This window comes from Gasterosteus aculeatus, chromosome 14 (genome assembly GCF_964276395.1).
Source record: "Gasterosteus aculeatus chromosome 14, fGasAcu3.hap1.1, whole genome shotgun sequence".
Lineage (NCBI taxonomy): Eukaryota > Metazoa > Chordata > Actinopteri > Perciformes > Gasterosteidae > Gasterosteus > Gasterosteus aculeatus.
The window spans coordinates 7,963,790-7,976,515 of NC_135702.1; the positions used below are offsets into that span (position 1 = coordinate 7,963,790).

Consider the following 12,726-nt stretch of genomic DNA (forward strand, 5'->3'; position numbering starts at 1 on the left):
ACTTAGTGGATCATATCCTTTAGCGTTGGATAGCATTCTGATAATCCCAAGGGGTTACGCACACAAGCACGCGCGAGGGTCATTGTGTGTCTCTTTGGGTAAAAGCGGCTTAACTCCGCCCCGGCGGCTCCTCCAGCTGACGGCCCGTGTCGGACGTTTGGGATTGTTGTGGTCTGAGCGCCGCGGCCATCTTGGATCCAGTCGCGCTCCACACCGAGCTGCGCGAGACGACGGACGACGTCAACGGCGCAGCCAGTTAGCTGGCGTTAGCCCCCGTTAGCTAGCGTTAGCCTGCTCGGCGAGAGATTAACCCGCAATTCCGCGTTGCTGCGCGGCGCGACTATGCTTTGCAGACCCCGTTCGTCTTCGTCATGTGTCACTATGAGTGCACGGAATAGGTTTAAGCAGTTGAACGCTGTTTAACTTCGGAGAAGGCGGCGGCGACGCGCATCCTCGTTCTATCTAAAAAAAAAACATTTCTGGATAAAGGAGTTACTATGAATGGAGGATAAATGTTGCCAAAGGCTGACAGCAGCAGTTTCGTCCTCTTCTCTCTCCTCTTCGTCCTCGCGTCAGGGGACCCACCACGGACAGGTAAATAAATCCCGCTGTTTTCCCTCTGCGTTTATTCCCCCGAGCTCCGCGTGGAAGACCGAAACCGAGATTTCAGCAGGAAAAAGCGGACGGATCAGGCGGAAAGGCCTCGCGGACGAACCGGGGACTCGAGTGTTTTTTAAACCGCTGCCTTCGGGGCTGATGCGTTGGTGCGACCGACCTGCTGATGCAACTCAAACGTAAAAAAAATACGTTAAACAATTGGCCAAATAACCTCTTGGGCAATTATTAATGTTAATTCAGTCACAAAACACTATTTGCTTTTTTCTCCACGGAGGAACCGTTGGGCTATTTTGAGACTTATTAGTGGAGCTGTAATGAGACGTTGTGTTTGCACAGATTTAACCTCACTGCTTCTTTTTAAAAAGGGTTGGATAATATCAGTGAACAACTGAACCCACATGGATGCTCCTCCCGGTCGTGGACTGTTTATTTGAAAATGCATGTCAGAGAATCCTGGTCCTGCATCTCCAACTCTGGCTCTCATCGACTCATCCTTCAGCCCCACAGTGTTCACAACCACCCAGTGAGGTGATCGCCATCACGCTTCCCCTAAGATGCTCAACACCTACCAGAGACTCCGTCCGATTCATTAAATGCATAGTGGAACTGTTTGCAATGGTATAACCTCTTGCACTAGTATTGCCCACCTCAAGGTGGTCATGCCTGTCTAGAACGCCCAAATGTCATTAATTCGTCTCAGTTGGAAGCCCGAACGAATGCTTTTGATTGCAAACACTTGCAAGCAAAGCGCGTGTCAATGCTTTTGGTCTTGTGACTGTGGCAGACGTGTGCATGGGGGAAGTGGCAATAAAGAGAAGTCCCACTTTTAAATGTCCGCGTTGAGAAATATGTTTCTGGACTCCCACAACACACGGCCTCCATCGCAAATCTCCCTGATTGCCGTCGGTGTTGATGATTTTAGTAGACATGAGCAGGAGGGATTGTTCATAACAGTTCAGCCCTATCTGTGTTTGTTCAGCTCGTGAACAAACACGTTAGTTATTGGCTTGATTTAAAAAAAAAAAAAACGAGTCCACGGAAAACTCAGTACAAGCAGCACCGCATGCTTGTTATAGTCCATTTGCGTTTGGTTCTTGCGAAAATGGGAAAGTACTTTTTCATCAATGGTAATTACCGATCTTATCAAAGGGGCATTCAGTATTTACTTCAAGTGAACACAACTCTTCAGAACGTCTTTTTGAAACCACTCCTGGTTCGGGGGATAATGTGGACCTCGTGCCAAGCCTTTAGGGGCGTGGGGGAGGCATAAGTGTTTTATCTTATTTTCCACAGCCGGTGTCACAGAGAGTGTGTTTGTGTTTGTAGAACATGCTGGTTCACATTACGTGGATGCTTCCTGAAGCTTGATGCCCACATGACTTGGACTTAAGAATAATCCTGTTTGCCGGAGCATAATTCAATTAAAAATGCTTGTGAGCATGAAACACGCCGTCTCACAGGTAGGATTCAGACGTCCCAGTGTTTTCAACACATCTGACAGCATCCGCTGCTGCTGTTTAACAAAAGGAAAATGGAATGGTCATTGAATGGCCCTTTAGTTCGCCTTCTGGTTAAATGCAAGTGAGCTAGGAAACATAATGTCAACAGTTGTGATGTAAGTGGGTTTTACATACTGTCCGTCCACAGGGGACTTGAACTTCTTGGGAGGGGCTTTTTCATTCGAAATTATAATTTAAAATCCCTTTCATGTAAGTTTCCCCGTGCAAATAATGTGTCGTGTTGGACGTGTGGAATCTGTACATCTTCGTAGGCGCACTGCGGTGGCTCCGTGGTTAGCACGTGTGCGTGTCCTGTGGGGGCTTTAGTTTAGCTCCCACACGCCAGAGACATGCAAAGCATGTGATCGTGAATACGTCGTCCACCTGATTAATGGCCCCCGTTTTATTTCTTCCCCCTGTGCGTTTCCCCTGCAGGAAGACCACCAGGCTTTTGAAGTACATTTTAAATAGTGGCCCAGTTTGGTCCAAATAGACTTAATTTGTGGGAAATGTCGGTCAGCCGAGCTTGTGTTTTTCTTAGAAGCTAAATAGTCGAGTCCAGATATTTTTCCTCTGTTCGTATCATGAAGCCCGCAAGCAAATCTGGGTAATCTTGTATTTCTAATGTTATTGAAATGAAGCAAATTGTTTTTGTTTTTCGTGCTCAGCCGAGCAGCTTTCACACGAGACAGGCGCTGCTTCCAGCACGGTATCCGGTTCTCCGTATACATCCGCGGCCTCGACGTTCTGCCCGATGCAGCGGCCAAAGATAGATACTGTGCGAGTTTTGCTTGGTAACAATCAAAGAAATGTATGTGGTCATCATTGAATGTGACAGTGGATACCGGTCGGACCGAACTAGGCTCCTGCGGCGCTCCGAGCCAGTTAAGCGAGTCAGCGGAGTCTCGTTGGGCCGAACGTCTGCGTCACGCTGGCGGCTTGTTTCTCACCTTCTGTTTAACACCGTTGGCTGCAGTTGTGACTTTCGACGAACCTCATCCGTCCACAGCGATGTTCTGGGCCCCTTGATGACTCACAACTGGCTGAAGTGTTTGTGATGAACATTTCAGAGCTGTAAACTGAGACGGTTGTAAGGGAAGAATAATTCAGACCGACACCGCGTCTGGGAGCCAAGATTCTGTCTCTGTCTCTCACAAAGCAGCCAGCAGATACATTTCAGTTATTTTTTGCTCCAGATCGTCCTCCCCTTTTTTTCCGTTAGAACACTAGAAATCCTTCACATAATATGGTCAAACTCCGCGCTATCGCTCTGTATTCAAGTGCAACTGTTTACCATCTAAAGTGTCGACGCCGTCATATTAGTCGTGAAAAAAAGTGTAAAGCCCTTTGATGACACACATTTCATTTCCCCTTAAAATAGCTCTCTGTTGTGTTGGCTGCCCATCTAACCCTCCGCATACCAAGCAGCTGTGTGTTTCACGCAATTTCACCCTTTCCGCGTTCATCCACGCGGCGTAAAGGAAAAATGCATTGCTGTTAAACGTGAGGTGGTACGAAGAAAGAAAGACGTGAATGAGCTGTGAATCATTAGCGGCTGGCGGCGAGGCGCTGACGAGGCCCGTCCGCTGTGCCGCTCTCCTCCGACGGGACTGAAGTGGGGCAATCTCGCTGCCTTTGTTGCATCTTCCTGTCGGTTACGCAAGAGATGCAGCGGTTCAACTTGTCTCACAGTTGCCAGTGTTCCCTCGCTGGAAGGACTCGACGTGACTAAACCCCGAAGCTTGTGAGTGAAATGGCCTTCGAGAAGACGCGTTTTCCATCCCGCCTCTCGTGCGTCCGTCATCCGCGCGCTCGTCCCTGGGCGGAAACCACTTCTGCATCAGGGATGCACGACGCACGACGTGGTTCATTTCGCAGCGAGCGTCAAAAGCAAATACTAGCCCCCTTTACCCGATGGGTGCTTAGAGCTGCCCCCCCCCCTCCCAGAACCCCCAAGCCAAGCGTTGGAGATAAATGAGCCATCAGGCAGCCGTGAGGCAACAACAAGTTCAGGTGCTGCATCTCGATTGCACCAGTTCCTAAACGTCGCTCTCACAACAAGCTGGTTTGTAGATTCAGGCGCTCTTTTAATAGTCGGACGTGACCCATGAGGGAAAGCGTTGGTTTTCTAGCACAGCTTGAAAAAAAGGGTTGGCTCCATTTCAGATAAACCGTCCGCAGCTGGATTTGGGTTTTGTTTGTTCGCTATATTCCCAGTGGACTAACATGGCGACGCAACAAGTCTTATTACAATATTGAAAAATATGCAGACTATAAAAGTCCTTGGACGTCTTTTGTAACGTAACCCTGCTGACACACACGCAGTGTGAGTTAAATATTATATTTCCCTGTAATTATGTTATCATGCAAGGCACTTAAAATATGATTGACTGTCGACAGTGGAAGCCAAAAGCTACTCTATCATTCTGTGTGCATTAATTATCAACGTCGCATTGGGGGACATGCGGTCTCTAATGTAATCCATCAAGTTGACACCTATTGGGCCTTGATGGGATTGATGGTAAGACCTTCGGTCTTTAATGCGTCTCAATCCACTTAGCAATAACTGAGAAGTTGGCTGTGCGACACCTTGTAGGCAGAGTGGAGGCTTTACGTTTACTTATTGTTCATAAACCAACCGTTCTGCTGGAGCTTCACTCTGTTTAAACATTTAAACCTTGAGACACAATGTTCACAGCATAACACGGCCGTATGTTATGCATGGGACATGTATATTTCATTAATCTCCTTCCATTTAGTTTTGTCTGAACCACGTGGAATGTTGTGCAAAAAATGAAGTCAAAGCGACCCGATAAGGCGAGCTCGGTCCCGTCTGTGGTTGGATTGGAACATGGCAAGGTGACATCTGGTGTAATGTGAGATTCCCGTTCTTCTGAAATATGATGCGTCATTGTATTTGAAGGTCCAAACAGTTTGTCTTGCTTAGATTGTGTTTAAAACGCACTACGTATCGGAAATAGGAGGCAAATCTTTTCACAGCATCTGGTTTGTAAATCAACCCTTTCTGCAACAATCCCATATTTGTCTTTTTTCTTTATTTCCATATCCGGTTGATCATTTGTTTAATGGCGCAGCCGCTGCCCAAGTACATGCAGCTTTTGGTCACCGCACTAAGGAGTGTATGTTGTGGCTCTGTGGTATCATCAGGGCTGAAGGTCTGGTCCGTGTGGGCGAAGGTCATCTGGGCCGTTTGGTACACAGATGAAACCAAAGTCACTTGAAATATCTCAGAGGTTTTTTGTGTTTCTATTAAAAAAATTGTCCCTCCGTATTTGGCACGAGAGCGGGGGGGGGTCCAGCTCTGTAGGAAAACACAATCACCTGTATCCAATAACCGCTGGTGTAGTCCACCCTTCTACAGGCAAGCAACTGGGGAAATCACAGAGGATTGTTGACCGTATAAATAATGGATGTCTGGAAGAGCAGGACGGACTTTGTCCCATTAAAAGAAGGCGCATTGGGTCGGATAGTTACTCTATTGTTTCTGTTTGTTTCAGGTCCGCGGCTATCTCTGGCAAGATTATTGTCAGGTAAGCACGCAGTACATCTTGTAGTGTAGTTTGATTTTTTTTGGGGGGGGGGGGGGGTCGGTGTCTGCAGCTGAGCCATCAATATTTTCAGATTTTAATTAGAAACCTCCCTTCCAAAAAAAAAAGAATGAAGACTTTTAATAAAAACAGCAATCGGTGGACTTGTCTTCCATGCGATCACGAACATCTTGTCGGGACCCGTGTGATGAAAGAACACAGGCGTTCTTTCATCACACGAGGAAGCAGGAGGCCTCTTTTAAACCGGACACGGTGTGAAGACCCACTTGGCACAGACTAACAGACAGACATGAAGTGTCTGCTTACAGTCGCGGGTCTCGTTGCCTTCTTATCGAAACGAGCTGTTTTGTGGGGGATACGCCAGTTTATGGGATCTCAGGATTAAAAAAAAGAATAATAAATTGCTGCGTTTCCGAGGCGCTGTCGAGTGCTCCCAGATGGGCGGAACACCTGTTGTCAACAGGCGGGTGAAACAAAAAAAGCTCTTTGGCCCGGAGTTTGTCCCTCTGCTGCAGAGCTCGGTGCTGCTCCCCGTTTGACTGTGATTTCACGCCGTTCGCAACCCAGTTGCTCTCCGGAAGAACAAAATCTGTTTGTGTTTCAACAACCCCTAAAACCGCTTATTCGATTGCCCTCAAACGCGTGTGCCCAATCGGTCTTCTTTTGGACTCTAAAGTTGGACCGCTTTCCTCTTGTTTTTTTTGGGGGGGGGGGTGGAAGGCTCATTCTCATGCAGGTGTGACCTCAGGAACTCGTCTCTCGTTGTGTTTTCAGAGCAGCGCTGCAGCCCCGGGCAGTTCGCCTGCCGCAGTGGGAAGATGCAGTGTATCCCCATGTCCTGGCAGTGCGACGGCTGGACGGCGTGCGAGGACAAGAGCGACGAGATGGACTGCCCCCGTGAGTACAGCTCCCCTGGGCCTTCTTACCCCCCCTACTCCCGTCGCCTAACCCGCCCCCCATAACATGATTGGTGTCTGGAAAGAGGAGCGACCCGCCAGCACACCCCACCCCCTCCCCCGACTCGGACGACCCGGATCACAGCTGGGTTGAACCCTTGAGCGGCTGCACATGTGTGTCTGCTTTTGTTAGCTGCTCGTTGATCTGCTCGACACTGTATGGATGTCGCCACGCTAAAAGCCCTTTGACCGAAATCCCATTGTTTTCTGCCTCTTAAATCCGGAGGGGCCTCATCCCCCAGATCTCTGACCGCGTAATAGGAATTACTGGGGATTGGGTTCAGCATGTGACCTCCGCGCAGCAGTGCGCCTTTCTGGTTTTAAGCACCAGCCTCCATTCAGTCCCCAGGAACACCACGTTCACCGAACACGACAACAACAGCAGGAATCGACACTTTTTAATTTGTTTTTTTCAGCCACAAAAGGTACTTGAACAAATGCAAATGCAGAACATTCTGCATTTGACTAAAACAAACAAACAAACGCGCGCAGGTGTTTGCCCGTTCTATATGCCGAGTAGCTCTGCTTCCACAGAGCAGAAAGCCCCAAACAATGCTGCAACACGTCTCAGTGGAGGCTTCTCGTCCGCTGAACCAACAGCACGCATGGAAATCAATGTTCCTGTTTGGGATTAGCGCTTTGTTGAATAACATGTGGCAGTGGAGCAATCCCCTCAAACTAATTCCAGCTAAACAAACACCAGGGGCAAATGTTCAACCTCGCAACGTCCGTGCAGGTCAGACCGGAGAACAGAAGTAGTCCAGGCTGCAAACAGAAGAGCCGCTGCATTCAGTGGTGTTTTCTGAAGACGGAGAAAGTAAAATTGATGCGGTTACGATAAATGAAAATGTATTAAATTCGATTTCAAAATGTCAACAGTTTTAATTCTAAGGGCTCTTTCTTCCTCAAAGCAGAGAAAAGTCCCGCAGCAGCTTTGTTGTTTGTTAGTTATATGGTGGTTCATGTCAACGGTACAGATTTTGCTTTATGAAGGCAAAGACATTTTTGGATTTTAATCACTGAGCTCTCTTCTCTGATATTTTGTTGGTTGAAGTTAAAGGTTGAACTTAAGACACAAGCTTCATGTTGCTAAAGATAGAAAGTAGAAATACTGCTCAGAAGCACTAAAGTAAAAAACTAAATATATTTGCTATTACAGAAAAGGCCTCTGCACAAACACATGGTACACACCAGACAGTCAAGTATTTATCTGCCTGTCAGACTCGCTAAACGCCTCGTTCGTCACATGTTTCGCCTTCAACACGTTGCACAACATGAACTGATATGCACTGTTATTTATTCTTTTACAAACACAGAGTGTAAAAGCGTGTCCATACATACTCTTTGTGCAGCTAACAAGGAGGAGAGGTTTCGTTTTGGTAACGGGCACGACCAGGTGGAGGACGTCATCGGTGTGGCTGCGCCTGTGCGCTTCAACAGTAAGCGCCTCCCTGTTGTCGTTGTTGTTGTGTATTCCATATTTGAGAAGCCCTCTTATATTGTTTGTGCGGCCTCCGTCGCTTACGTGTTTCCTTTCTGCTCCCGCAGAGAAATGCCCCAGCGGGTGGCACCACTACGAGAAGACTGCCAGCTGCTACAAAGTGTACCTGATGAACGAGAACTACTGGCAGGCCGTCGACACCTGCCAGAAGGTCAACGGCTCGCTGGCCACGTTCGTGACCAACGAGGAGCTGCAGTTCATTCTGAAGATCGAGGTGGATTTCGACGACAAAGTCTGTGAGCGCAGAGACCAGTGCAAGTGAGTTTTTACCTAAAAGAACGTACGCCGGAGTCGGAGCCGCTACAAGAGCTTCACTTAGCATCCGCTAACGGAGTGGTTGCAGGCCATCTAGTGGCGGCGTAACGCGCATCCACACTGGTTCAAAAACAAACCCACTAAAGTGGAGTTAATCATTGTGCTTATTGTCTTGTTTTGAAGGTTTTGGGTGGGCTACCAGTATGTGATCACCAATCAGAACCACTCTCTGGAGGGCCGCTGGGAGGTCGCCTACAAAGGTACCAGCTGTTCTTTTGTAGATACTAGAAGTGCCAACTACCTTTTGCTTAAAAATGTTGTGTGTGCTTTTCTTCCTTCAACAGGCTCCATGCAGGTGTTCCTGCCCCCCGAGGGTCTGGCCAAACTGGGAGATGCGTCTCCCACCCAGGACAATGTTTTCTGTGCCCAGCTGCAGCGCTTTCAGATCAAAAGCATGAACGAACGAGGCCTGCACAGCTGGCACGCCGAGAACTGCTACAAGAAGTTCCCGTTCCTCTGCAAGAGGAGTACGTGCCCATGTAGTCTTTTCCATCAGAAATGTAGACACCTCTTTCAGCTTCGTCCCAGTCACACAAGGTCCGTTTTAAATAATGTCTCGGTTGATTTATTCGTCTGCTGTTGCCCCGACAGGGCAAACGTGCGTGGACATCAAAGACAACGTCGTCAACGAGGGCTACTACTTCACCCCCAAGGGGGACGACCCGTGTCTGAGCTGCACGTGCCACGAGGGCGAGCCCGAGATGTGCGTGGCGGCGCTGTGCGAGCGTCCGCAGGGCTGCCAGCACTTCCGCAAAGATCCCAAAGAGTGCTGCAAGTTCACCTGCCTGGACCCAGGTACCGCCGGCAGAGCGTCTGCGTCCGCTTGTTTCCCACCAGTCAGGAGCGCCGCTGAGCTGGAAGCCGGTGATGCTCTTGTGTTTTGTCGGTTTTTCTCTCTCTTTTTCCTCAGATGGAAACAGTCTGTTTGACTCGATGGCCAGCGGGATGAGACTGATCGTCAGCTGCATCTCCTCCTTCCTCATCCTCTCTCTGCTGCTCTTCATGGTGCACAGACTCCGCCAGCGCAGACGCGAACGCATCGAAACTCTGATTGGAGGAAACTGTGAGCATCCCCCTCTGAGCGATAATAAGTCGGTGTTCTGATTGAAGGGATTTCATGCATTGTCTCGGACAAATGCCAATCAAAGTGTTCAGTGCCATTCAAAGTGCTGGGATGCAAAGCGTCAGTTTCAAAATTGGCACATTTCTCAACGACATTTGAAACGAGAAAATAGAAGCTATTTTCACCACAACGTGAAAGAATATTTTTAGTCGGGTATTTTGGGCTTCTCCTATGAAGGTACTGATCCAACTGATGATGCGTTTTAGATGAATCTCTTAAGACTCAAATATGTTTCTTTTTTTTCTTTCTAAACCGATGGTATTTGCTGAAACTACGATTTAATGTTCCGGTTTTTTACAGATTTCGTGGATGTTTTTTGAATGCATTTGACTCACTTCCTCCTCCTCCTTTCTTTCTTTGCTCAGTGCACCACTTTAACCTCGGCAGACGAGTCCCGGGCTTCGACTACGGCCCGGACGCCTTTGGCACCGGCCTCACTCCGCTGCATCTGTCCGACGATGGCGAGGGAGGAGCTTTCCACTTCCAAGAGCCTCCTCCGCCGTACGCCGCCTACAAGTACCCCGACATCCAGCACCCCGACGACCCCCCTCCCCCGTACGAAGCCTCCATCAACCCGGACAGCCTCCTCTACGTGGGCCTCGGTATGCGCCCGTTGCTTCTCGTCGTGTGTGCGTGTCGGGCTCCCAGGCTTCATTACCTGTTTTTCTTTTTGTGTCACCCGCAGGACACGGTGTCTCCCTGATACCCAGCCAGATGAACGCCATGGTGGACGGGCTCCAGGCGGCCGTTCCCAACACCTGCGGCGGCCCCGCCGCCGTCCCGGCTCCGCCTCCCCAGGAGCGGGAGGACTCCATAGACAGCAGCACGCTGCTGGTGGGGCCGGACACTCCGACAGACGGCCACGCCCCCTCTGCCGTGACCCCCGACTGCGTCTCCTCCCTCAGCACCGTTGTATAGGACCGCGGACGGGCTGCGGGGTGGAGGGGAAGGTCACCGGCGCGTTCCGCCCGGTAGAGGTCGTTTACCCAAAACGCCGACTGCAGGGAGGAGAGTTCCGGTCCGGACGGACACAACAGAAACTCGCTTCTCTCTTTCTTTCTTTTTCTTTTTTTTAAGCCGGACATGTGAGGAATCAGAGAGGACTGTTTGTACGCGGAGAGGCAGAGAAAACAAACATTGCGGCTGAGAAAGCGAAGCCCTTTTACGTTCAGCGTCGACTAAGCGAAGCTTTTCAAACATCTCAGAGTTCGGGCGATTCCGTCGAGCAGTCCCGATGTAAAATACCCCCCTCGGGTCTCCGCCGGTCCCTTTGGTTTGTGTTTCACGGTCCAGCACAAGAATGACCGACGGACAGTGAAGTCAGCTGATTTGTTTTGTTTTTTGTTGTTTTGTTTTTTTCTTTGGTTTGCCTTGCGCGGTCCAACAGACGCTTCCATGTTCGTCTGACGGTCTCCAGGCTTCAGTAATGTTCTCGTCAGACCTGTCCGTCAAGGCATGTCCATTTCTACCTGCTGTCCCCTCCCTTTCTTATCGGTCTGATACATGAAGCCGTCTTCCAGGTTTATAGCGCGTATTTGCAGCAAACGTTTTGTAGTTAAGAGGTTTAACCCTGCAACAGGCTACGGTTAGATTTTAATTAGATAATGCTGACTGAGGCATTATGTATCAAGGAATGTTGTGTTACTGATAATATCTCAGTCTGTCTTTGTGTTCTTTATGATGATCATTTATGACTGCAGGCTGTAATCTTGATTGTTTTATTGGGAGATGGTCTGAACTCCCCGGGGATCAGCAAGCGGCCGCGATGAAGCCTGTTGAGTTTACACGTGACGATCAGGGATGATTTCCTGTCATCTACATTTTCTTTTAGTTATTTAAATTTGAGAAAAATAAAGTTTTATTTGAGAAGGCTGTTCCAATCATGAAAGTGGTTTAATCATACAAAGCGCCCCATTTGTTGTAACTTACGCATGAAATCTCGGCAGCGTGGTTGTGTATCGACTAACTGAACCATGTTCAGGGATTCAAAACGCACTCTTTTGCAAACTCATCCCTCGATTTTAAGCAGGTGTCTTTTTCTCTCTTTTTTTTATTTGCTAAATGTTAATTTTGGATGCTGCCCCCTGTGTGTGTGTGTGTGTGTGTGTGTGGTTCCGATCGAGGACCACTGGGTGCAGCTGTGAGTCCGTTTCTGTTTGTCGATGGGTCCGTTTTTACAGTGGGATTGCAGTAAAAAAAACAAAAAACTATTGTAATAAAAATAAACTGTATATTTGGAACGTGTTAGACCGGTTTTATGACGACAATCGTTTGATTCATCCGAGGATGAATTTCTCAAAGCCTGAAGACTTCAGACCGGACTCGACCCGCAAACACCAGCATTCAAACCGCCGAAGAAAACCAGAGTATCTCATGTCTGAGTTACTGACTGATCACTGATTTCCCCCATTTTCTCTTTTTCTTTTTTGGGTGTGATGTGGGGGGCATTGATAATTGACAATTAAGAAGAATTAAATCTCATTAATTGTAAAAGAAAATGGCCCCTGCGTGTGTGTGTGTGTGTGTGTGTACAGGAGAAAATGTTTTCCGGTTTTGATTTTCTTTTAATTGTTTTTGATTTATTTTTCAACCTGATTTCTGCGGTACGTGTATTTATTGTTTGGCATGCTGAGCCGTTTGTCTTTGGATGGAAACGTGTTCCAGCTGCACACTTGCTGCTGTACAGTCGACTCCTGCAAATAGTTCTCTGTGTGCTGAGACCCGAGCAGCTGTACTTTCTGTTCTAGCCTATTAGCCCAACTATTATTACTGCATTTGATCTGTTTTGTGTATAATGTTGACAAATGCTACCGTCTTTTATTTGCAGGGAGCGCTTGTGTTTTCCTGAGGTAGATGTACATCTGATCAAATGCCAAATAAATTGCACCATGAAGGACGAGTCCCGCGTCACTGGTAGCTACACAGTCTTATCAATCGCGACATTTAGCCGCTGTGTGAGTCACAAATGTCACAGGGGATTACGGGTGGGATGCAGGGAAACCCCTACCCCCACCTTTATGATGGAGGTCAACAGATTCAAATAAGTGAAAGAAAGCGGATATTTCTCGCACCTCCGTGGGACTCGGGGCGGCGGGGGGAGCGGGCATGGCGAGGCCCCGGCTGCAGAGCATTGTGGCTGAAGAAA

General features: G+C 48.5%; 1 protein-coding gene across 4 annotated transcripts; it reads left to right on the forward strand.

The window, feature by feature from the left end:
- Positions 1-34: 34 nt before the first annotated feature.
- dgcr2 (DiGeorge syndrome critical region gene 2) lies at positions 35-12,480 on the forward strand. Of its 4 annotated transcripts, none has more exons than XM_078087843.1 (11): positions 35-594; positions 5,636-5,668; positions 6,461-6,583; positions 7,995-8,081; positions 8,191-8,401; positions 8,582-8,658; positions 8,743-8,958; positions 9,050-9,253; positions 9,369-9,521; positions 9,947-10,183; positions 10,267-12,480. In XM_078087843.1, exons 1-11 carry the CDS (start codon positions 513-515, stop codon positions 10,497-10,499), a joined length of 1,656 nt encoding a protein of 551 aa, XP_077943969.1. In that variant the 5' UTR covers positions 35-512; the 3' UTR covers positions 10,500-12,480. The 4 variants fall into 4 exon arrangements, with proteins under 4 accessions (XP_077943969.1, XP_077943970.1, XP_040054106.2 ...); XM_078087844.1 differs by having other exon boundaries at positions 8,743-8,925; XM_040198172.2 differs by lacking the exon at positions 5,636-5,668 and having other exon boundaries at positions 141-594.
- Positions 12,481-12,726: the final 246 nt, after the last annotated feature.

Bases quoted from the DNA above. Each gene is read 5' to 3' on its own strand.
- dgcr2 (XM_078087843.1), top strand. From the start codon at position 513: ATGTTGCCAAAGGCTGACAGCAGCAGTTTCGTCCTCTTCTCTCTCCTC. The intron at 8,082-8,190 runs GTAAGCGCCTCC...CTGCTCCCGCAG, and splicing joins TGCGCCTGTGCGCTTCAACA to AGAAATGCCCCAGCGGGTGG. The intron at 9,254-9,368 runs GTACCGCCGGCA...CTTTTTCCTCAG, and splicing joins GTTCACCTGCCTGGACCCAG to ATGGAAACAGTCTGTTTGAC.